Source organism: Acartia tonsa, chromosome 7 (assembly GCF_053477335.1).
Source record: "Acartia tonsa isolate MP-2025a chromosome 7, ASM5347733v1, whole genome shotgun sequence".
NCBI lineage: Eukaryota > Metazoa > Arthropoda > Copepoda > Calanoida > Acartiidae > Acartia > Acartia tonsa.
The window spans coordinates 15,006,715-15,031,378 of record NC_137266.1 but is presented as its reverse complement, the minus strand read 5'-3'; the positions used below and the strand labels follow the sequence as shown (position 1 = coordinate 15,031,378).

Below are 24,664 nucleotides of genomic sequence, written 5' to 3'. Positions count from 1 at the left end.
ACTACTTTATATAATAGGATTACATAATTTAAATTAAACATAGTTTTGGTGAAATTCAATTAATGTTTAATATTTTCTCTATAGAATTTGAGACTTTATATGTCAGAAAGACAGATGAATGAAATGCTTGATAAAGATTAATTTTACCAGTGTATGTATAACTCTATAACTCTTAATTGTCTGTCAATCAGTTAGTAATGATATTAATTTCTATTTGAAAAAGTTATTGAAGATAGATAAATGATTTTTAAAGTAATATTCCATTTATATTGAGCATCTAATATTCTCTGATTTTTATTGTCCGGGTTGTCTTTTTCTTAATATTTGAATATTTCAATGCTTTGCCACTTATGGATGTTGTCATCCTTGTTTTTCTTATACTTCCAGTACAATTTTGATGCTGCTCTTATGTGCTTTTTTTTAATTATCTTTTATTTCTTTAATTTGATATGGTCAAAATTATGGCTCAGTAATTTTTGTCATAAATACACTTGTCATAAACACATTTGTCATAAAGGTTCGTTTGTTATAAAAGGTAAACTTGTCATAAAAACATTTGTAATAAAGGTACGTTTGTCATAAATTATTGGTACCCAAAGTTTTATAGTAATAACCAAAGTTTTATTCTCGTACTCAAAGTTTTATACTGGTACCCAAAGTTTTATACTGGTACAAAAGTTTTATACTGGTACCCAAAATTTTATTCTGGTACCCAAAATTTTATTCTGGTACCAAAAATTTTATTCTGGTACCCAAAATTTTATACTGGTACCCAAAGTTTTACACTGGTACCCATGACAAATGTTTTTATGACAAATGTAATTTATGACAAACATACCTTTATAACAAATGTAATTTATGACAAATGTACCTTTATGACAAATATACCTTTATGACAAACTTACCATTATGACAAATGTACCTTTATGACAAATGTTTTTATGACATGTGTACTTTTATGACAAATATATTTATGACAAGTGTATTTATGACAAGTGAATTTATGACAAAAATAACTGAGCCAAAATTATCCCTTATTAACCACCATTGCTTTTCCTTTTCCTTTGGCTTGTATGTATATTGTATAATAATTTGTTTAATTTTGAAAATTCAGGTTTATCTACGATCGTTCTGGTGAGGAATCCAGTAGAGCAAGAGAAATTGAGAGGTCTATGAGGGATGCAAGATTCAGAGAACTATGCAAGGTAAGAGCAAGAGTAAAATTTAAAAATAAAGTAAAACTAAAATATTAATATAAGATAAAATTAGTATATATATGAGTAAAAGTAAGAGTAAGAGTAAGAGTGAAGATAGTAAGAGTAAGAGTAAGAGAAAGAGAAAGAGTAAGAGTAAGAGTAAGAGTAAGAGAACTTTAATAGTAAACATAAAATTTAAAAATAAAGTAAAACTAAAATATGAATAAGATAAAATTAATATATATATATGAGTAAGAGTAAGAGTGAGAGTAAGAGTAAGAGTAAGAGTAAGAGTAAGAGTGAGAGTGAGAGTGAGAAGAGTAAGAGTAAGTAAGAGTAAGAGTGAGAATAGTAAGAGTAAGAGTAAGAGTAAGAGTAAGAGTAAGAGTAAGAGTAAGAGTAAGAGTAAGAGTAAGAGTAAGAGTAAGAGTAAGAGTAAGAGTAAGAGTAAGAGTAAGAGTAAGAGTAAGAGTAAGAGTAAGAGTAAGAGTAAGAGTAAGAGTAAGAGTAAGAGTAAGAGTAAGAGTAAGAGTAAGAGTAAGAGTAAGAGAAAGAGAACGAGTAAGAGTAAGAGTCAGATTAAGATAGAAAGAGTAAGAGTAAGATTAAGAGAAAGAGTAAGAGTAAGAGTAATAGTAAGAGTAAGAGCAAGAAAAGGAGTAAAAGAAAAAGTAAGAGTAAGAGTAAGACAGAGAAAAAGAGTAAGAACAAGAATAATAAACAAAAGTAATATACGGTAAAAAGGAAAAAAATCATAATTCATTATTTTTGATTTTTAGGTTATATATAATATATGCAATTTATTTTATAGAGATTTCAAAAGATCTTTAATTTTAATTTTTTAATATCCCAAACATAAATATAAAGTCCTTTCTAACTTAAATAAAAGGACTTGAAATTTGTTTCTGGCCTGAAAAATGTGTTGTTTTGAGAAAGCTTTAAGTATAATGTGTTCTGCTTCATGAAAAATATCACAGGAGGGGTAAACAAAAATTTTCATAAGAATTCTAATAAACAAAGTTGTTTAACAGAAAAAGAAAAAAAATGAATACAAAATATTGTATAAGTTCAACACATAATCTACCAGGGCTCGGCAGCCGCGCATAAGTCTCAATTTAAAACCATATTGTGTGCAGAATATAAAATTCTGAAAAGATGGATTGACTGACTTGGAAAAGGTTTAGACATACAGCTAAATTTATGAAATGACGATTTCACTGAGGCTTACACGCGGCTTATGTGCAGCTGCCGAGCCCTGTAATCAAAATATGAGAATTTAATTGGTGTTAATATTTCAAACTTCTAATTCTTAATGTTCTTTTTTATGAATACTATTCCTTGTAAAACTGAGCCATAAACACTGAAAACAAACAACTTCTAATAGAGAAAACTTAGAAAATATGTTTACAGGATGGCTTATATCCAGTGGATTATAACCGTTTCCTAGCCATATTGAAAAATTAAGTTTAAAAATGAATTACAGACAATTTTTCACGAATATTGAAATAAAAATCATAAAATCAACAACTAGAAACACCTCTGACCTTCAGTTTTTTTATAATTAAAATTTTTGTAGCTAGATACCTATTTTTTTCTTTAAGTTTTACATGATTTATTAAATTTATATTGTGGCAACGCCCCTAACATCTAGGGGCTCTATATTCGAAGGGATATGAAAGGGCAAAATTTGCCTAAAACCATAACTTATAATAACTGAATAATGATAAGTATTAATTATAATTTATCATATATAGCCTATTACAAATCAATCAATAAATTATATTACATAACCTATTTTAAATCTATCAATAATAACTCATTTTAATTATCATTATCTTTTTATTACTTATTAATTATGATTTTATCATTATTAATCATATAAAATATCCTATTACTAATTGATCAATACTTATTCATATTGTTATAATTTTTTTTTATAATGTAGTAACTATCACCATTTCTAAATTACTTTATTTGATTATCAATTGAATTACCTAACCTAATTCATATCTTATAGTAATTTTTATTACTTTTTAGTTTATAAATAATTGCTAGAGATGAATAATAAGTATTCAGATTTACAAAGTAATACTCATTAGAGATTAATCAGATAATTAAAAGATAAATTAAATATTACCAAGTAGTAAATATCAGTGATTGAAATGTGGAATTAATTATCAAAATTATGATGTACTAACAATTAGTGTTTAATTAGTTTTAAAATTACAAGAAAAAAATAATTATATTTAAAAATTAATAATTTTTAAAATTTCAACTGGAACAAAAACGGTTTGACGCACAAAAAAATTTACTTCACATGAAATGTAGCCAATTTAATTTGCAATTGAAAAGTATTTCAGAGCTGTCTTGATTGGATGACTCCTTACCCTCAAAAATGATCGTTAAAACCTCGTGAACGGCAAAATCGCCGAAAATCGCGATTTCGGCGACAAATAACGGCCAAACGGTCCGCCAGAGGTGAATGATACATAAGTAAAGAAATGTCCGCCTCAAAAAGTTGAACATTAATGAAGAAGTGTCCTAAGTCGCTAAATCGGCTCCATCATCCCCTAAAGGGGCAAAAAAAACAAGATTTTTTGAAAAATCGTCAAAAATCGTGCCTTTGGCAGCGCGTATCAGCCAAACGGTTCACCTGTGGCAGATAATGCGTAAGTAAAGAAAAGTCCGCTTCAAAAAGTTGTACAAACTTGCTTTTGTTTGTCAATCCCAAAAAAACAACTCCCTGCATGAGTTTTGGCCAAAAAAACGAAAACCACTACTTTTTACAGTTGATAACTATCAAATCCGGCTTTTAGTCGGCCACCTGTTAAAAGCTTTCTGGCCAGCCGTACGGCCTTAATGATATATCCCTGGAACCGCCAGGGTAAGTAGAATTTTGGTTCAGAAAAACATTTAGACCCTCTCATTGCAATTTTGTTAGATATGGTGTGTCTTAAAGACCATAGTCAACCTAAATGCTAACGTATGTATAAATCCGTCAAATTTTTAGGATTTACCAACATTTTTCAAATTGACACAAGTTTGTCAATTTTCAACCTTTTTTCACATTTTAAGTTGCTAAAATTATCTTCATTACCTAAGGTTTTTGGTTTTTGAAAAATTATTGATGAAAAATGTAATTTAAAGCATATTTTTTTAAATTTTAGATGAAATTTTGATTTTTAAAATTTTTTTTTGGGCCGGAAATGGCCGGAAACCGGTCAAAAGACCGGATTTTAACCATTTTTTCAACTCTAGGGGTCATATCCAGTGTTGAGGAATTCAGATCAGACCTTAAAGCAAAAATCATCATTGGGGCGTACCCAGGAGGGGACTTGATTTACAGATACCCCCTAAAAACCGGAAAAAAACGGTTTTTTATAAAAATCCCGGCCGGTTTTGGCCGGATCCGGCTCAAATTTTGCACAGTTGATACTTGATCTGGCAAGATCCCAGAAAAGTGTGGTATATCTACCCCCCCCCCCCCGACCGTTAAGGGTTAAGATCGGCCTATCGATTTTAAAATCATGATGATTACTGTTAATATTTGGTACGATAAGCAACTTCATCATAATCTGAAAGTATGTACATTTATTTTAACTATATTTATATTTAACTAGCGGCTTCGCCCCCAAGAAGCCCTAGGGGCACTTGAGGAAGGGAGAGTTGAATCCCAAAATGCACTTTTAAAATTAAGATTAAAAAAAGTTTTTTTGAAGGGGGGGGGAGGGGGGACGACCTTCCCCAAATCCCATTTTTTTATTTTAGTTTTAAATCTTATTTTTTTTTTGGGGGGGGGTAATATTTTCTAGGGGCGATTTCTCTTGGGAAGGTTTTGGTACCCTCCCCAAAATTAGTTATAAACCTTCCCGGGACCTATGTGAAGCAACCCTGTAAAGGAGAACCCGATCGGTTCAGTGATTAGCGAGATCCTTCGGTACAAACAAACATAAAAATAAACAAACAAACAAATAGACAGACAGACATCGTTCTACTTTGTATTTTAGATATTTGGTATATTAAAAAGTGTGTTACTTTTTTATATGTTTCATCAATATTTGGCTACAACTCAGTCAAAAATGCTTACAAAATAGACCTTTTTCGACCTAAGATGCTCAAATACTTCCTTTACAAGCCCCATCAATCAGTTTTGAGATATCTCCATATTTGAAGGAAAATTGACATAAAAGGCAAATTTGGGTGTTACCTTTTTATATGCTCAGATACCATAAAATCAATAAAAAATACTTATTTTTACTTTTCTCTCATTTTTAAAGTTTGATTCTGTTAAAGTAAATATTCTTGAAGGGATTTATGCATTGATTTTACAGAAACATAATATTTGGTGGAAATAGATAATCTTCAAAAGAATTTTTTTTTGGAAAATAAGAAATTCAACCCCCATTGCCCTAGAGGACAGCTGCTGACCTCTAGTGTTCATGGTTTTGTCAAGTACATGTTAAAGAAAAAAAATAGCCAAAAAAGTACATAAAAAAGTACATATTGATCTATGTTCTGATTTTTATATTCCTAGCAGCCTCCAATGAAAAAATATAACAAGAACTTTTCAAAATCACAGTATTTACCTTATGAATTTGAGAATAAAAAAATCATTTAGGGATTTCTCTTGATTGGAGGCTGCTAGGAATATAAAAATCAGAACATAGATCAATAGTTGTGTTGCCATAATGCTCATGTACTTCAATGCCTTCCGGGTCACCATCACCACCAGTAAGAGCATCTTTAAGGTCAGCATCCCCAAATTTGAAGTTAAACAATTTAATTTTCTAACACATTAAAATACTTTTTTATGTACTTTTTTGGCTAATTTTTTTCTTTAACATGTATTTGACAAAACCATGAACACTAGAGGTCAGCAGCTGTCCTCTAGGGCGATGGAGGATAAATTTCTTATTTTCCAAAAAGAATACTTTTGGATACAATTTATTTCCACCCAATATTATGTTTCTGTATAAATCAATGCATAAATCCCTTCAAGAATATTTACTTTAACAGAATCAAACTTTAAAAATGAGAGAAAAGTATAAATAAGTATTTTTTTATTGATTTTATGGTATCTGAGCCATAGGCGTCCAAGGGGGGGGGTAATGGGCCATTTGGCACCCCCAAAATTTTGTGAACAATACCCCCCCAAAAAAAATATTACCCCTACCTTGGGGGTGCCGTAGGAACCCCCAACGATTTTGGGGGGGGTATTTACCCCCCCAAACCATTTTGGGGGGGGGCTAATTACCCCCCCCCCCCCAAAATAAATGTTCTTTAAAAAAAATTTTTTGGGGGGGAATGTTCTTAAAAAAAATTTTACTGAAAATTTTTTTTGGGGGGGGGAGGGAGTAATCCCCGCCCCCCCCCCCCCCCTAAAAAAAGTCATAGTGTGACTCGAGCCTTGAGGTGTAATATATTTTATGTTCCTCGTTTGGTCTCCTAATAGTTAATGAAAAGTATATCCTAAATGGCTTTTGATAGTTTATTTTAGGATAGGTTATATTGGTTTAGGTGATTGCCCCACATGGTTAAGCAATTGGCCCCCCGCAGGGGCTAGAAATAGGAGAGAAGCTTGTGTGAAAAAAACGAAGAAACGCCCCTTAAAGAGCGTTGCCACAAAAGGGACTATACCCCAATATAGTCCAACCAGTTAAAACAGTTCTTAACCATGATAACAAAAAATTTAATAGTTTGATCATGTTTTATTTGCTTGGGCCTTTATAAGGGCTAAAACCATCCCGGGGATCTATGATGTAATTGTAAAGCACTGAAGATTCCATAAAATAGATACCTAACTAAATTAAATATTTCATTAAATAATGAAAAACAATTTCTATAGGCGATTTCTTTTGGGAGGATGTCAGGGTGTCTCAAAACTAGTTATAAAACTTACCAGGACCTATAAGACGCTTCACTTTAAAGTATAATCATATTAGTTCATTGGTTAGTGAGTTAATTATTGTATTTTTATGTTCTAAAGAATGAGATACTACTATATATTTGAACTAGCGGCTTCGCCCCTAGCCTCTAGGGGCTTTGTCCCAAGAGGTTTGATCAACCTAATTTTTTGTATTTTAGATTTAAAAAGAAAAAGTAAAAAAAAAATTTTGGGGGGGAAGGGGGTATTTTTCATTTTTTGGGGGGGTTAGGGGTTTCCCACCCCCCAAGAAAATAGCTTAAAACCATCACAGGACCAGTAGGTATATTCCCTGAAGAGTAGAGCCCAATCGGTTCAGTGGTTACTGAGATCTTAAGCTTCAGACGGACAGACAGACGGACAGACAGACAGACAGACAGACATCGTTCTACTTTGTATTATAGATAGTAGTGGCGCCCTTAGCATCTAAGAACTCGTGTTTTCTATAGGGTAAAAAGGGAGGAGAAAAATAGCCTAAAACCACTCAAAGGATTGACCTATAATAGTGTGGAACCATCATGGGATCTATGTGAAGCTTTCCTAAAAAGGAGAACTCAGTATTAAAAGTAATGAAATCTGAAGCTATAGTCAAATAAACCTTACTTACTACTTTATGTTATAGGATAGTACTTATTAACTTAATAGATTAGGTAGGTGCTTTTTTTACATAATTAAATTACCCCCCCCCCCAAAAATTTTACCCCCGGGGTAAATTAGTTTGGAGGGGGTAATTACCCCCCCCAACAGATTTGGGGGGAGTATTTACCCCCCCCAACAGACTTTAGGGGGGGTAATTACCCCCCCCAATCAAATTTTACCCCCGGGGTAAAAATTTTGGGGGGGGGTAAAAAAAATTTCGCCGCGCCATTTTACCCCCCCCCCCAAACACGAATTACCCCCCCCCCCAAAAAAAAAAAAGCTTGGACGCCCCTGATCTGAGCATATAAAAAGGTAACACCCAAATTTGCCTTTTTTGTCAATTTTCCTTCAAATATGGAGATATCTCAAAACTGATTGATGGGGCTTGTAAAGGAAGTATTTGAGCATCTTAGGTCGAAAAAGGTCTATTTTGTAAGCATTTTTTACTGAGTTGTGGCAAAATAATGATGAAACATATAAAAAAGTAACACACTTTATAATACAAAATTGTTTTACTGTCATATTTGTCGATAATGTTTGTTTGTTGTCTGATTTGTTGAGCCTTAATTTCATTGATGTTGTCATGCTTGTTATTTAAGGATTACGTAAGGATTTTGGGATTAAAAAGTAATTTTTCAATAATTAGGTATTTTAAATCTATTTTTTCTTTAAAAGTAGAAATTTATATTTTCCACTCCTTCACTAAATCATTATTAATTATTTCTTTTTGATTTTTGACCAGTTTAAACTAAAACTAAAGTTTAATAGATTCTCAATTTACTTTTATATTTTATTTTATGAAGTTAACATTAAGTAGTTTTATGAATAAAATATTGAGTAGACGATAACAGACACCTTTTTTCGCTAATATAGGCAAGTTAGAACTGTCCTATCGATTTCTAACTTTGCATGATGATTCCTATAGTAGTTAGGTACGATTTAGAAAGCGTAGCAACTTTATAATTATTAATCTTATTTTTAAAGTACTGATTGCTATTACAATAAGGTACAATATTCTAAAAAACATCTCTATTATCAAGTCATAAAAATATCAGTATGTCCTTAAACAGAATTCTGTATTTAAGAAGTTTTGCAACAAATTTACGTATAATTTTGTCAAAACTTATATATTTATATTTTCTTTATTCAGTTTTGACACTCTACAAGTGTTAATATTCGTTTGTCCTAGCATTTCAGAGCTTCGCCTTTATGGATGTTGTCATCCTTGTTTAATTCTAACTTGAATAACGTATGATTTTGTATGAAGTATGAAGCATCCCTTTTTTGTTTATTTTATCTAGCAGGATGATAACAATATGCTATACACACAAGGCCATAAATACTTGCAGGCGCGTACACAGGATTTTATAGGGGTTGCAGGAGGTTATTACCTATATACATCCCCTCCCATACAACCCCACAAGAATAAATTGCCATAGTTAAAAATTAAAATATATTTCCTTTTAAGCATTTTATCGCGGCATGCATTTTCGATAGTTTATGTCAACTATGAAAACTTTAAAACGAAAGTTGTCTGATAATTACGTTTACCTTATGGCCAATAATAAGCCCAGTTAGAATCCAACATATGATGTTATTATGCAGTATGTAGATGTAATAACAGCAAAGAAAACAAATTTTATCAGAAGTAAAACATACAAACGCCAATTACAGAAAGCCTGGGTTAAAAACAGACATGCATTAATTTAATATTGAGCTGTTTCATCTCTTGAACAATTCTAAATGTTTTTACAGTAAATGCTAACAAAACAACTTTACAGGTGGTTTCTAGAACATCAAATACTGACTTTTAACAGTAGAAATAATGGAATAAAGAAACTCTATATTTGTCTGTATCCTTCTGTCTTTATTTAATTATTCTTTCATCTCAGAAGTTGATTCTTTAAAAAATTAGGCTCGCCTTTCGATGGCGAGACAAAATTAATTTCATGAAAAATCCTCCAAAATCGCATTAAAAATCAACAAAAATTAAAATCATAAAAGGGTTATTAACATAAGATTTTGGTTAATTTTTGTAGATTTTTAATATGATTTTAGAGGATTTTTCGCAAAAATAATTTTGCTTCACCAGCGAATAGCGAGCCTAATTTTTTTAAAAAATAATCCACCTCGGTTCTCTGTAATAACTATTCCCACTATTTCAACTTACACACTTATTAAATTTAACCAACCAAAGAATTTTTTATCCAATCTTAACCAGACAAATGCCATCTAGCTAAAAAAGATGCGTAGATTTCATTTCTGGCAACCAGAAAATCCACAGAAATCGAATTCACGAGATCCAAAAAAGTTTCATTAAAAAAAAACCTTACACCAAAAATGACAAACAATAATTATAACGACGACTTAGTTTCTTTTTCCTGTTTAATACGAATATTGAAACTAATTTTCAGGCATGCATGTTTGTTGGTATAGTACTTTTTTTAGAAACCAAAATACAGACAGTTATAAAACTACGAAATTGTATATTAGTTACTAGAAAGATTATATTTTTTTCTTGCTTTAAAACAACTTTTTGTACATAAAAACCCGTAATGTCTTCATTATTGACACAAACATGCATGCTGTATAGTTTTTTAAAAATTAGTCAAATAAAATACCTGATTAGAATACAAAGCAAGAAATAAAGGTTATCAACTCCCTATGAGCTTTTTGTGTTAAATAGAATTATTAATAAGAATAAAAGAGTTTCAAAAAAAAGTACAATAACAAAATGTTAGGTGAATTGTTAATATTAAATCAATCAAAAAATGTTTTACATTCTTATAATTAATTTCAATAAAACATATATATGCTCAAGAAAGGTTATTTATAATTATGAATTCTACCAGACTAAAATATAAAAGTGGAAATAGTTTATGAAGACGACACAAAATGATTTTAGAAATGACTTATTTTTATCTTTTTTTTTAATCTTTAACAATTTTAATGTTTTTATTATGTAAATATATAAAGTATTATTCAAACTTAAAGGATTTAATCTTTTTCTTTGTAATTTATATGTCAAAACAGTGTAAAAATGAAGTTCTTAATTACGAATTTTCAAATCATTAGATTTTAACACAATTTATTATAGAAATAAAGAATAATTTCAACAAAAAAAAATTGCTACAAAAAGGCTTACTGTATTATTAAACTGACTTAATTGTATAATTGCATTTATTTTGTTTATTTACCTTGAAAAATGAGTGTTTAAGTGCTGCATTGGTTAAAATCAAACCTAAAAGTGCTCTTTATTCAGTGACAGAGTGAAAAAAATATATACCTTGTTTTATAGTTTTTGATCTCTTTTTTTTATATATTTTTATCTGATATGTATATCAAAATTTAAAAGTATCTATTTCATTAGATATTCATACTTTGCTAAAACGTCTTGGTTACTTTTTGCACTATATTTGCTCTAAAAAGGATTCTTTATCTGACTTTTACATTTAAAATGTGTTGACTGTAGAAAAAAATAATTATTTTGTTTATATGCAATTTTCTATAATAAAATGTGAGAAATGCCTTTTTTCACATGTAGGGCGAAAAAAGTAACACTGAAAATATTTTTTATGTCTTAAGCATGTCCTAAACTCAAAGATAATAAACTTTCATAAAAGATTTATTTCAGAATATGTCATTTAGGGCATAAAATTAATTTTGCAAATTATACAGCATGACCCTCAAAAAAGTATTTTTAAGCATCTGCAGCCCTTATTTCTCAATGAATTATTAAAAAATGCATATGTCCTTGTTCTCCATAGTATTCCACGTAAGTAGATATAAAAATATTTTTTTTACCTCCATTAACACCGGAGATTTTTAGAGCTAAAGTTTTGAAAAAGTGACTGAGAAAAAGAATTTTTTTTTGTTTCTCTTATTTTTTGGATGGTTATATTATGTTTTTCTGGCAACTGAATAATGAGACACAAAGAAAAACAAGTTAACTAAATATTTCTTTTTTATTCCACCAAAAAATATAAATTTTTAATGGCAAAAAATACTACTGAATGAATTGATTATTTGCAAATTTTAGGTTATTTATTAACCCTTATTTATAGAAAAGGATTAATTATGACAGTTGCTCCGCCTACTTTTCTGACATCTCAATTATTTAATAGGGGGTAAATTAAGCTTTTTAGACTAAAAAAAATCATTATGTTTATTTTTATTTTCTTTATAACTTTTTTGTTATTAAAGTTAGGATTGTGAAACAAAAACAATTTTCCTGCTATATTCATAGAGATTTATTTGGTTTTTTAATCTTAAACAATTTTGCCTAATAAGTAAGTTTTTCAAAATATCATTAAACTAAAAAGACTCAAAAAATATGTGTAAAAAAATGCTTTTTACTCAAAAACTAAATTTTTTATTTCATTTTTGTATAAAGTTTCTGCTAGTAACAAAAAAAAGGATTTCTAGCTTAATTTTGCTAAAAAAGTCGTTTCATGTTAAAAGTTACTTTTTCCTCAGTCACTTTTTCAAAACTTTAGCACTAAAAATCTCCAGTGTTAATGGAGGTAAAAAAAATATTTTTATATCTACTTACGTGGAATACTATGGAGAACAAGGACATATGCATTTTTTAATAATTCATTGAGAAATAAGGGCTGCAGATGCTTAAAAATACTTTTTTGAGGGTCATGCTGTACATTGCAAATATTTGCCAATAACTTTTAAAAATGATTTCTGCGGATTTTCTAATTTACATGGGTGTTTTCTACACATTTTCCCCTTTCTAAAAATACCTTCCTCATAAAGATTGGCTTCCGGAAAGTATATACTTTCCGAAAATGATATGTGCTTAGTAGCTTAAATTTTCTCACCTATTGTCGCAGCCATGTTCATCAAAACCAAGTCTCCTTATCTTGAAATAAATAGAAAATAAGGCGGTAGAGTATTATATTTTTCTGGTGTTAATTGATACTATTATTTCACAATGAGGTGATGTTTCAGTGCTCTCTAGGGACTTTGAAGGGAAAATACCTCCCTTTATTTATTAAAAAATTTTTTAAATTTCTCCCCTTCTTAATGTATCCCTCTTGTTTAGCCTTAACTTAATCGTCCTTGTTAAAAGCGAAGCTTTTCTATAATTAGGGTCGGTCCGTCCGTACGTCCGTCCGTCCGTACGTCCGTCCGTCACGGATAGCTTTTTTCGTTAATTTAGACATGTTAGAATTGTCCTATCGATTTCAAATTTTGCATGGTGATTCCTTTAGTAGTTAGGTACGATTTAGAAAGCGTAGCAACTCTATAATCATTACCAAAATGTCCGTACGTCCATTTTAAATAAGTTGATTTTTTTTACTTTTTAAATAGCTTTTTTTCGTTAATTGCCTATGTTAGAATTGTCCTATCGATTTCAAATTTTGCATGGTGATTCCTGTAACAGTTAGGTATGAGTTACAAAGCGTAGCAACTCTATAATCATTACCAGAATGTCCGTACGTCCATTTTAAACATGTTGATTTTTTTTACATTTTTAACAACAAATTTGTATGTGACCTAATTATCCGATTGGTCTGATTTTTGGTATACTGATTTCTGGGACAACAAAATACAATATTATAAGCGAAGCAACTCTATAATCAAGTCCTAAAAATGTAAGTATGTCCATAATCATTATCTTGTATCAAGCAGTTTTTCAACAAATTTACTTACAATTTTGCTTTGACTCTTAAACATTCGCATTCTGATTATTCAGTTCTGACATTATACAAGTGTTAATGTCCGTTTGTCCTACCGTTTAAGAGCTTCGCTTTTATGGATGTTGTCATCCTTGTTAATTCTACAAGCTTGGGTACTCCGTCAAGTGCCTTGTTGAGATCTAAAAACACCCATCCCATCTTACTTTTAAAATGAATTGAAAATAAGGAGGTTGGTAGTTTTTCCTTTGTTTCTTTCTTATTGAGCAGTCCGCCAGGGGTCAGGCATAGGAATACTACCCCCCCCCCCCCCCTCCTTATTTTCAATTTATCTAAAAAATAGGGGGGGGGGGTCACTTACAGTGCTGTCATACTATTGCTACTGGAGACTATAGGAACCAGTTTTAACTAAACAATTGATGTCCTTCTAAACTATTCTTGACTAATCTTTTTGTTGTCGTCATAACTTTCCTTTTTATGCAGCGCAGCCACTCTTATTCATATATTTTTGTATGAAAAGCATTCTATTAGCTTAGCTGTCATATATAGCTACACAATAATCCTATAATTACATGTAGGATTATTGTTCTGTAGCCGTTGATGACTGCTAAACTGATGGAGTTCTTAATTTTAGGGAACATTTATATGCATAGGTCCCAGGATTGTATTAGGATATTTTATTCTCATAACCAATTCTTAGGATGGTTTTAGGCTATTTTTTTCCTTTTAATCCCTTAGAATACAAAGCTTCTATATGCTAAGGTCGCTGCATTTATTATTGAATATAGGGGTATAGTCTCTTTCGTGGCAACGCCTCTTAAGGGAAGTTTCGTCGTATTTTCACAATAGCTTTCCCCTATTTCTAGCCCCTGCGGAGCCAATTTTCTATCACTGCAGGGCAATAACCTAGCTCAACTTAACCTAACCTAAATTAAACTATAAAAAATAATGTAAAAATACGACGAAACGCCCTTTAAGAGACTATACCCGAATATAGCAGTTAAGAACATTTCCTGAAGTAGATATAAAAATATCGAAGGAAAACATTAGTCAAATATCCAACTTAAAACGTTCAGACGGACGGACAAATCTATTTACAGAGTAGATAGTTACTGAAATGTATATTTTACAATGTCTATAAATATTTACGTTAAATTATGCATGAGTTCTACGTCAAAATAAGATAGTGATTATTTTTATCTTTCTAAGGAACATTCTGTTTTTTAGTAGCGAAGCTACTCTATAATTCACTATGTTCGTCCGTCCGTCAGTCAGTCAGTCAGTCCTTCCGTAACGCTATGGGGAAAACGTGATTTTCTCGGCTCCTATTCAAGATATACAGCTAAAATTTTTAGTGAAGATTCATATGACATATGCCCATCTAATCTATACATTATTTTGTCCGTCTGTCTGTTAATTGGGGTGCTAGATCGATTCCTAGATTTTTACGTTTTTGTAATTTTCTCAATTCCTGTTCAAGATAAATGGCTGGAATTTTCAGGGATTGAATAAATTTAGATTTTACATATTTCGATTAAGTTTTATTTAGATGCCTTTATTGGTTGGGGTGCTAGATCGATTCCTAGATTTTTAAGTTTTTATGATTTTTTCAATCCCTATACAAGATAGACAGTTGAAATTTTCAGGGATTGAACAAGTTTACTTTATACATAATTCCACCTATTTTTATTAAGATACCTTTATTGGTTAGGGTGCTAGATCGATTCCTAGTTTTTCAAGTTTTTGTGATTTTCTCAACTCCTGTTCAAGATAAACGGTTGGATTTTTTAGTGATTAATTAAGTCAACATTCTTCATATTTTGACCAAGTTTTTTAAAGACTTGCTTTTTTTTGGGGTGCTAAATCGAATTTTAGATTTTAACGTTTTTTCTTATTTGCTTAATGCATCAAAAAAACATTATACAATATACATTTTAAAAGGTTTCGTGATTTTTGGTATTTAAGTTTTTTATTACATACGCTATAGATCATTTCCAGTTGTCTATTTATAGTTTTTGTGCTTCGCTACTTATGGATGTTGTCATCCTTGTTTTTATTAAGTTTTAGCAACACAGCTGTACAAAATAATAGATTAGTATTTACACAATGGCTCCGCCCCTAGTGGGAGGTGATTAAACAGAAAAATAAGATTAGAGCTGAGGAGCGAAGCTACTCTATGAGCCAGATTAAGTGAGGACGTTCTACACATACCTGAATACTACATATATATAACTACATATACAATATACATACGTTACAAAGTTAACAAAACAGATGAATAAATCATAAAAAACGATGACAGGTCCCCAGCAGGCCGAGAATATATGCAAGTTTAAAAAGTACATAATGTTTTCAAAACACTGCCTATCAAATTTCAATTGTGATTGGTTTTAAAATCTCTTTCATTTGTACAATTTAGTCAACAACATCTGTAAAACTTGAGATATCCCAATCTGTACAGAATAAGCACTGTAGAAAATCGGACTATGAATTTGCCTGTCACCAAAAATACAACTAAAAATGTTCCTATTTAGGGTGTATACAGTTCAACATACATGGATAATATTAAGAACAAGGTACACGTTTACTAATACAAATATTAGGGTTGGGCCGGATATCCGGCAATTTTCAATATCTGGCCGGGTACCGGATATTGAAACTATCCGGATACTGGATTTCCGGCTGATGTTTATGCCGGATATTCGGTTATCCAGCCGGATATCTGGCAATTTGCCGGATATCGAACGTTGGCCAGATATCCGGCCCAATCCTAACAAATATACTAACCATAACCACAGTGTAAACAACCTAACCAAAGATTCGAAAACAAAGATTCCGATTAACACATATCTAGCTATGTGTAGCTATAATATAATGCTCTTTGTTCGGGTAGCCAAGGCAATTTTTATATTTCTATACATATTGTAATATATTTAAATTAGATTTATAAACAGGCCACCATAGCATTACCGACAGACTTACAGACAAAACGACAGAAGGGCGTAGACAGGAATTGGTGTTGATGTAAAAAATTTGCAGTTATGGAAGCTTTTGACTAAGATATCATATAAATCATTTCTCGTATTCATTCGAATCCGGTGGATAGGAACCGGTTCTCGTCCATACGAAAAAAACTATGTCTAGCATAGTATTATATCCAGCTTTCTACGAATATAAAAATGTACAATCATAAGATTAAAAACAGTTTTTTTAGTCCGTGCCTTCGGCACCTCGGGGCTAAAAAAACTGGTTTTAATCTTATAATTGTACATTCTATATCCGCGGAAAGCCGTTTATTTTACGATGAAAGAAGTAACTATTATCTGAGTGGCGATATCTAATGAAAAAGTTGAGGTCCACTCCCCAAAAATATTTAGTTATAAATCTTACATAAAAAGCTTTCTTATTAGAATCAGCATTTAGTAAGATCTTAAGACAAACACACACGCATTCTATTACTTTTGAATATAGACCTCTTAATTTGTTTATTAATTTAGTATAGAACAATATCTTGTGTAAAACAGTATTAAAGACGTACAGTTTTATATGCACACAAATATAAAAATTGTAAAAATGCAACAAAAAAAGAACCTATTCGGAAGGGAGTAGGTAATGGGGTTGATTTTCATACGGCACCCCAAAGTTAACTTTGGGGGAGTATTCTTTATATACTCAGATCTTCGATCTTTACAAAAATGTGGTAGACTTAAAACTACCAAGCTAATATCGCTTGATTCACTTCTATAATAGACAAAATGAATTAAAACTAGACTTAAAACTACCTGTAGGTAATGGGGTTGATTATCATACGGCACCCCAAAGTGAACTTTGGGGGAGTAATCTTTATATACTCAGATCTTCGATCTTTAAAAAAAATGTGGTAGACTTAAAACTACCAAGCTAATATTGCTTGATTCACTTCTATAATAGACAAAATGAATTGAAAATGATAAGTTAAAGTCGAAATATATACATATTCATGTCTTATTTTTAAAAAAATAGGTTGAAAATCATACTTACTTTTAAAAATGTAGAATTCCTATAAAAGCTTTTTGTATATATTTAATCATTCATGTCGTTTTTATGTATTTACGTAAATTGTGTAATTTCAGATAAGTGTTGGATTAGAGACAGCTGATCTGACGAGCCCAGATTTGAGGTAAACATTTTACAACATAAATGGGGCTTTCCTTAAAAGTTCTGTCGAACACTGAAACCTCCCTCATCATTTTTAAAAAAAATTAAATAAAGAAAGAGGGTTAGATTATAGTTTTGTTTTTAATTTAAGGTCAGGTTAGGTCATTTGATAATGGTTAGCAGGAATAAATACTAAACTATAAAAATTGAAAAGAATTTTAATGAATATAATAAATTTGAAATCTGCATAAAATTTTAAGGAATTTTTATAAAATTCTTTTTTTCTATAATTCTTTATCTATAAGCGCAAATACAAATTAAGTTAAATAATTTTGACATCTGTGATTGGTGGATTGAAAACTATCTGCGCCCTGATTGGAGAAGCTTAAGTGACGTACATCATTCAACCAATTAGAGCGCAAGTAGTTTCCAATCCTCCTATCCTATTCGTCAAAATTTATTAACTTAAATTGGATTTGCGCTTTTAAATAATGAATTATATAAAAAACGAATTTAAAAAAAATCCTTAAAATTTTATGCAGATTTCAAATCTATTATATTCATTAAAATTCTTTCCAATTTTTATAGCTTAATAAATACCCATGCCCACATATTTTCAATTTATTTCAAATAAAAAATTGATGAAGTTTTCCGTGCTCGATAGGCATTGAATGAACCCTTATAGATCGGGCCCCAATTCGCACCTCAGTAGATCGGAGGGCCAAATTATGCCCCCCCCCCCCTATATCTTGACTCCTTTTAAAAATAGAGACTTAAATTTTTTTTCGTCGGCTCATGTGCATTTTTAGAGAAAACTACTTTTTCTAGTCAAGGCTGTCAGACTGCTGCCTAGCCGCTTTTTAGCTGCCAGCTGCTAAATAATAAAAAAAAACATATTTTGCCTCTCCCCCCTCAACTGTAAGGATTAATGGAAATTAATTTGTATTATAAATAACCTTTGCCCATTTCTTTTATTCAAATTAATTGTTGAATAATTTTAGGGCTGAAACTACACAGAACATCAGATATAGAACAATACCAAGGTATTTTAAAATACCTTTTTTTAGGCCACTCGTATACAGCATTCTGTATGTTAGTAAGTCATTGACATACATATACCCAGACGATCGAGAATGTATATAGTTTTAAATAGAGCAAGGACAAATTTTCTTTTAATCGACCTAAGACTTAGATATAGATAAAATAGCCTAAAATCAACCACACTGAACCAATATTAAGTGTCCCTAAATAGGTGATCTTAATCAGTCCAGTAGTTTTTGAAAATCTAAGCTGCAGACAAATAAACCTTTATATAATAGGATGAAAACTTGAGAATAGACTATTTTTACAAAATATGTACTGTGAAAAATCGTATTCCAAATTAGATGCTCAAAACATTTACCTAACTTTTGGACGTATTACATATTCGTCCTAGTTTAAGTTACATAATTTTACCAAAATATTTACATCAAATTGAAAAAAAGGAAAATTTATGTGAAAAAGTTTGTACTTTTTACACATTTTAAGTTTTTTATAAACAAACTTTACCTTTAAATCTCAGTGCAACACACCCCCCCCCCCCTACCTCAACAAAAAGAATTTGCATCATTTAGAATTATCGTACTTGTGATATTTTTAAATTTTAGTTTAGGTTAAGTAAGGGTTATTGTTTTTTAAAGAGAGGAGGTTTTGTAATGGAAGGTGGCATTCAATCTTTCTATAAAATTACTTTTTTCTATTAGTGCATCTTCGATTACCCCCTCAACTGTATTACTAAAATTGCGGAGCTTGTCTAAACTTTATGTTTTAGTGACTAACCTAGAAACATTATAAATATACTTTCCTCAAGGCAAAATTTTGATATTTTTTCAATTTCGTAACTATTATTATGAGCTTCTCTCTGAATTAAGCATAAGTGGCATAAGAGAATAAGACCCAACATAAAACACAGTTATTTCGCAGTTCACATAAATGCGCGAAAAAAACCTATTTTAAGCGTGTTGATCAATATTTGTTTGCCCTTTAATTTTGCTTTTATGATTATTGTCATCCTTGTTTTTATATGTTCGTCTAATGGCTGTTTTCAAACATTATAATATGCCTACATGTAGATATATCCTTACAGCTACGCTACGTTTGGGCAAATGTGTTCTCGTTCCCAGATTTAATATTGAATAAATTAAAATTTAGTGCTGACACGACCCGGCTGGGGCTCAACAAGAGTTTGGAGGCTGAAACTGTGGTTAGGTAAGTACAAATCATTCTGTTTCTAACAGCAAGGGAGGAAAGCGACATTATAATGGTCCCCAAAGTTTTAAAAACACGACCTAAATTTTTTTAGATACTTTTATTATATCTTGAATATAGGTTGTACATACATATCTCCAAACTTTACCATCGATAATTAGAATACCTAGGGTTATTTTGTTGACTTCATTGGATGTGTAAATCAATTGATCGTCCATAGTCTTAACGCTCAAGATTATAAGTTTCTGTCTTAATTCTCTTAAATCATTTTAACTTTTTAACAGAGGGGAATTTAGGGGAATAATATTCCAGTATGGATTCAAAACCGATTAATATCCTTTGGATTAGAACCGGTTCTCCACCACACTAAAATATTATGTATAGCATCGTATTGCAGACAATTTTCCGCGAATAATAGAATTGAAACCAAAGAAGATAAAGTATAGAATAGAATCCAGGTAGAAGATTCTGCCTGGCTAGCCTGAAGTAAAATTGGAACATTTGAAAGACCAAAACGGCTATAAGGCTGTTAGTAAATAACATGATTTCAGTAATCATTCAGAAAAAATATTCAAAATAAATTCATTTTGCGATAATTTACTAAAAGCCTTGTAGCCAAGCTTTTAGCTTTCTCTTCCCTATTCACAATGGATTAAAAATGAATTTGATATGTATTTTAAGCCTTAAAAATTTAATTATGTAAGAAAATTTACAAAAAATATTGGTCTCGGTATTTATTATATCATAAAAAAAAAAACTAGGTTGCGCTCTTATGTATGTTTTTAAACAGCTGATTTATACATAATAACAACTACATCCATACATTAACTTGTGGTAGGGGGGGAGGGGAAAGGAAGGGGCTGTACCCATTTAACTGACCCTTAAAATTTACAAATGTGGTCAATCGTACTTACCAAAATTAAAACAACAAGACGTTAAGTGACTTTTTGAATATGTCTAAAGCGACCAAGCAGCTATTGCTGTCTCCACTTCTCTAAGAGGTGTGTATCAGAGTTGTTGGTCTCAATCAGATACATATTTTTAAGGGTGAAAGATTACCTTCTGATTACAGAGAAGTAATATGAAGTGTTCTAAACTCAAGTGTGTTACACTACAAAATGTAATTTAAAATCATGAAGATAAAACAAATATCCGGGTACATGGCAGATTTACCACTAGCAAAAATACAGTGATATTACTGTCATAAACACAGTGATTTGCTGTCATAAACACAGTTTTACTGTCAAATTCACACCTTCGTTTTTAGGGGGTTTGACAAAAATACAGTTATTGCACTGGCATATTCACAGTTTTGCTGTCAATTATACACCTACATATTGACAAAAATACATCTATTAAATTTATTATTTGTCAATTATACACCTACATATTGACAAATATACATCTAATAAATTCATACCTACTTATTTATCCATAATATTTAATACATCTATTACATATAGAAAAATGGTGACATGAACATGACCATCAAGGAAGGTAAAAAACCTGTGTGGTTAACTTATTATACGAAAAGTAAAAAAAATTGATTACTTACACCATAAGTGATATCGACAGCTAACTGCCTTAACATGTTGGTGTTTAATCTGATACAAAGCCAAAATATGTGAAAAAGAATTAAATAGAATCTAAATTTAAAGATCATTCTCTGATATCAAATCTAATATATGTATAATACTCTACACTTTATCTCTATTGTATGTCAATAATCTTTTACTATATGCTAAACAAGTTTACTATTTGGGGTTAATTAGTATAACTTATAAAATTAATTTTCCAAATTGGCACTTTTTAACTTATCAATTTTCCCTTTTAAAACTTTAAAACCCAACAAAAGAGTTATCCCCCAAAATCCCTGGATGTCACCAGCTTTACTAAACCTAAGAAAGAAAAAAGAAATGTTATTAAGACAAAAATTTAAGTATAAAACCGTTGATAGCAATAGAAAATTTGTCATTGCAATTAATATTTATAAATCTGCAGTTAGGAAAGCCAAAAAAGAGTAATATTTTTCTAAATTCAATGAATTTTTGTCTAACATGAAAAAAACTTGATCTACAATTAATCAAGAATAAAAAAATATATTCTATCCCAAATCTTTTTACTGATGATAACAGATCTTATGAAAACTCTCAAGATATAAAAGAATCACCCCTCAAATATTTTTTTTCTACTCTCAATAAACTAAAACCTAAACTAAGTTTATTTATAATTAATATTAATTTAAAAGTAGGTGTATTTTTGTCATCAAAACTGTGAATTTGACAGCATACTTTAATTTCCTGGGTGGAACTTGACAGTAAAACTGTGTTTATGACAGCGGAAAGATGTAATTTTGACAGTGGATAAAAAAATATTGCCAAAAATACAGCTAAAAACGAAATTGACAAAAACACACCCAATATTTGTCAAAAACACAGTGGCTGTACTTTTGCTAGTGGTAAAAGTGGCAGCACCCCAAATATCCAACATTATATATTAGATTTTAATATAAATTAAATTTTTCTAATTTTGTCCAACTAGTCATTGTGATTTGTACTTTAGCATTATTGTCATTACTGCGCAAGTCAAAGATTCCTTCAATTTTCCCAGAAATTTTTAGGGTTTTCACTTCTATTTCTCCTTATTCTATGATTGAAACCATAAAATTAAAGACAATTCGTTACACAGGGCCTTCAGCCCCTCGTGACTAACAAAGCAGACTTTAATCTTATATTTTTCCATTTTAATATCTGCGGAAAACTGTATGTAATACGATGCGACAGATAACTGTTTAAGTCTCTGCGACAAAATGTAAATATTTTATTATGGATAAAAATATTCTTTATAAATGGGGACTTTGATTTTTCATTTGTAGTTGCGAAACTACTCTATATCTTACTTTGTCTGTCTGTCAGTCAGGTCGCAAAGTTATGTGGGAAACGTGATTTTTTCGGCTCCTATTTAAGATAGACAGCTGAAATATTTAGTGAATATTCTCATGACATATGCCCATCTAATCTATACATTGTTTTGTCCATCTGTCCGTTATTTAGGGACCTACATCGATTCTTAGATTTTCAAGTTTTCGTGATTTTCTCAACTCCTTTTCAAGATACAGGGCTGAAAATTACATGGGAAAATTAATTCTATATTCTACATATTTTCCCCAAGTTTTATTAAGATATTAATGTTAATTGGTGTGCTAGATCGATTCCTAGATTTTTAGGTTTTCATGGTTTTTTCGATTCCTATTCAGGATTAACGGCTGAAATTATCAGGAATTGAATATGCTCGTGTTCTACATATTTCCATTTTCCCCAAGTTTTTTTAAGATTTGTCTATTAACTGCGGTGCTAGATCGATTCCTACTTTTTAAAGTTTTCATGATTGTAAGGTTGCGTGATTTTAAAGGTTTAATGATTTCCCTATTTTACCAAGATTAATGTTTATTGTATGACACTGCTTTATTGTAATTTTTTCCCGATATCCATTCATAATTTTTGAGCATCGCTACTTATGAATGTTGTCATCCTTGTTTAAATATTAATGAATAAAAAATAATTATGCACACAATTTTTAAACCTGTCATCTTTTTTAAGCTGAGATTTCTACAAATTAAAATACAAAATTTATTGCTATTTTTGCTTTAAAATATTTAAAATATTGAATATTTATATTTTGCGGATAATTATCATTGGGACGCTTTACTAATTTGGCCATTTTTAAAAGAAACAACATATATTCTTTTACTAATTTGTTTCGACAGCTTTGTTTATTTTAGATATAGCCCAAAACTATCCAGCGACATATGAAGCTTTCTTTAAAATATAACATTCTAGAAAACAAAGAATCCTTATTTTTTACTTGAATATATAGCTTCGATCCTGCGGGACATTTTAACTTGCCAAACATTACCTTTTAAAACCTCAATGATCAAGATACCGAAACTGCCGGTAGTTGTAAATAAGTAAATATTCCGTGTGTTAATCAATGATTTTAAATTTTTTTTAGCTCTGGTGAGAAACAGAGAAAAATGACAGTGGCTGAAAAGAGAAGAAGAAATGAAACTCTGGCTATAGGTTAATTTTATAAACAATTATGTTGGACAATTTTTAAAAGCGAAGCTTTTCTATAATTAGGTTCGGTCCGTACGTCCGTCCGTCAGTTTTGATTAGTCAGTTCTGACACTATATAAGTGTTAATGTCCGTTTGTCCTACAGTTTCAGTGCTTCGCTTTTATGGATGTTGTCATCCTTGTTTTTCAAAACTTTTGGTCCTTTTCCTAATAGTACATGTTAAAAATTAAACTTCTTTCCCAAACATTAAAAAAAATAATAATTGAAAAATAGGGTAGGCGGTGATATATTTTCCCTATGCCTAACCCCTGTGGAGCGCCCTAATCCTGCGGGGCTACCTGGTACCAAATATAATTTAACCTAACCTGCCCTAAAATAATAAACAAACAAAACTTCTCTTTTCTTTTTTTATGTCAACTAAAATTGTCCACAACAAATTAATTTGCCCATCTATGATTTTTAGCTGTTGTAATCCAGCCTATACTAACCTCTCCATTTGCCCCCCAAATATTATTTTAGATTTATTTTGCTTGTTGGTTATACCTAATTCCTAGTTGCCATCCTTGTTTTTTAATTGTATTTGTATTATTTAGGTCTAACAAATGAGAGTCTTGTGAAAACAGATGCTATGGAGACCAAGACAGAAACAAAAAGGTATACACAATAATATAAACTAAAAATGCCTCTAGAGGCGGAGGTGGGGGCATGTCGATCCCTTCCCCCTGTTTGAATTCAGTTTTGAAAAGAGTAGAATAAACAAAGAAAACGGTCACTTGTTACTTTTTAGTAGGACTAGCG

The 24,664-nt window shown here is 30.8% G+C and overlaps 1 protein-coding gene across 1 annotated transcript in view; it reads left to right on the top strand.

Moving 5' to 3' along the window:
* The window catches only part of LOC145324409 (uncharacterized), a 57,721-nt gene that overhangs the window by 13,216 nt on the left and 19,841 nt on the right, over window positions 1-24,664 (top strand). Inside the window, exons 13-19 of the mRNA XM_080167000.1 lie at window positions 1,115-1,205; window positions 15,941-15,982; window positions 17,519-17,565; window positions 18,545-18,586; window positions 19,734-19,790; window positions 23,802-23,869; window positions 24,460-24,520. Of these exons, the coding sequence (XP_080023126.1) occupies window positions 1,115-1,205; window positions 15,941-15,982; window positions 17,519-17,565; window positions 18,545-18,586; window positions 19,734-19,790; window positions 23,802-23,869; window positions 24,460-24,520 (408 nt within the window). The remainder of the gene's footprint in view (window positions 1-1,114; window positions 1,206-15,940; window positions 15,983-17,518; window positions 17,566-18,544; window positions 18,587-19,733; window positions 19,791-23,801; window positions 23,870-24,459; window positions 24,521-24,664) is intronic.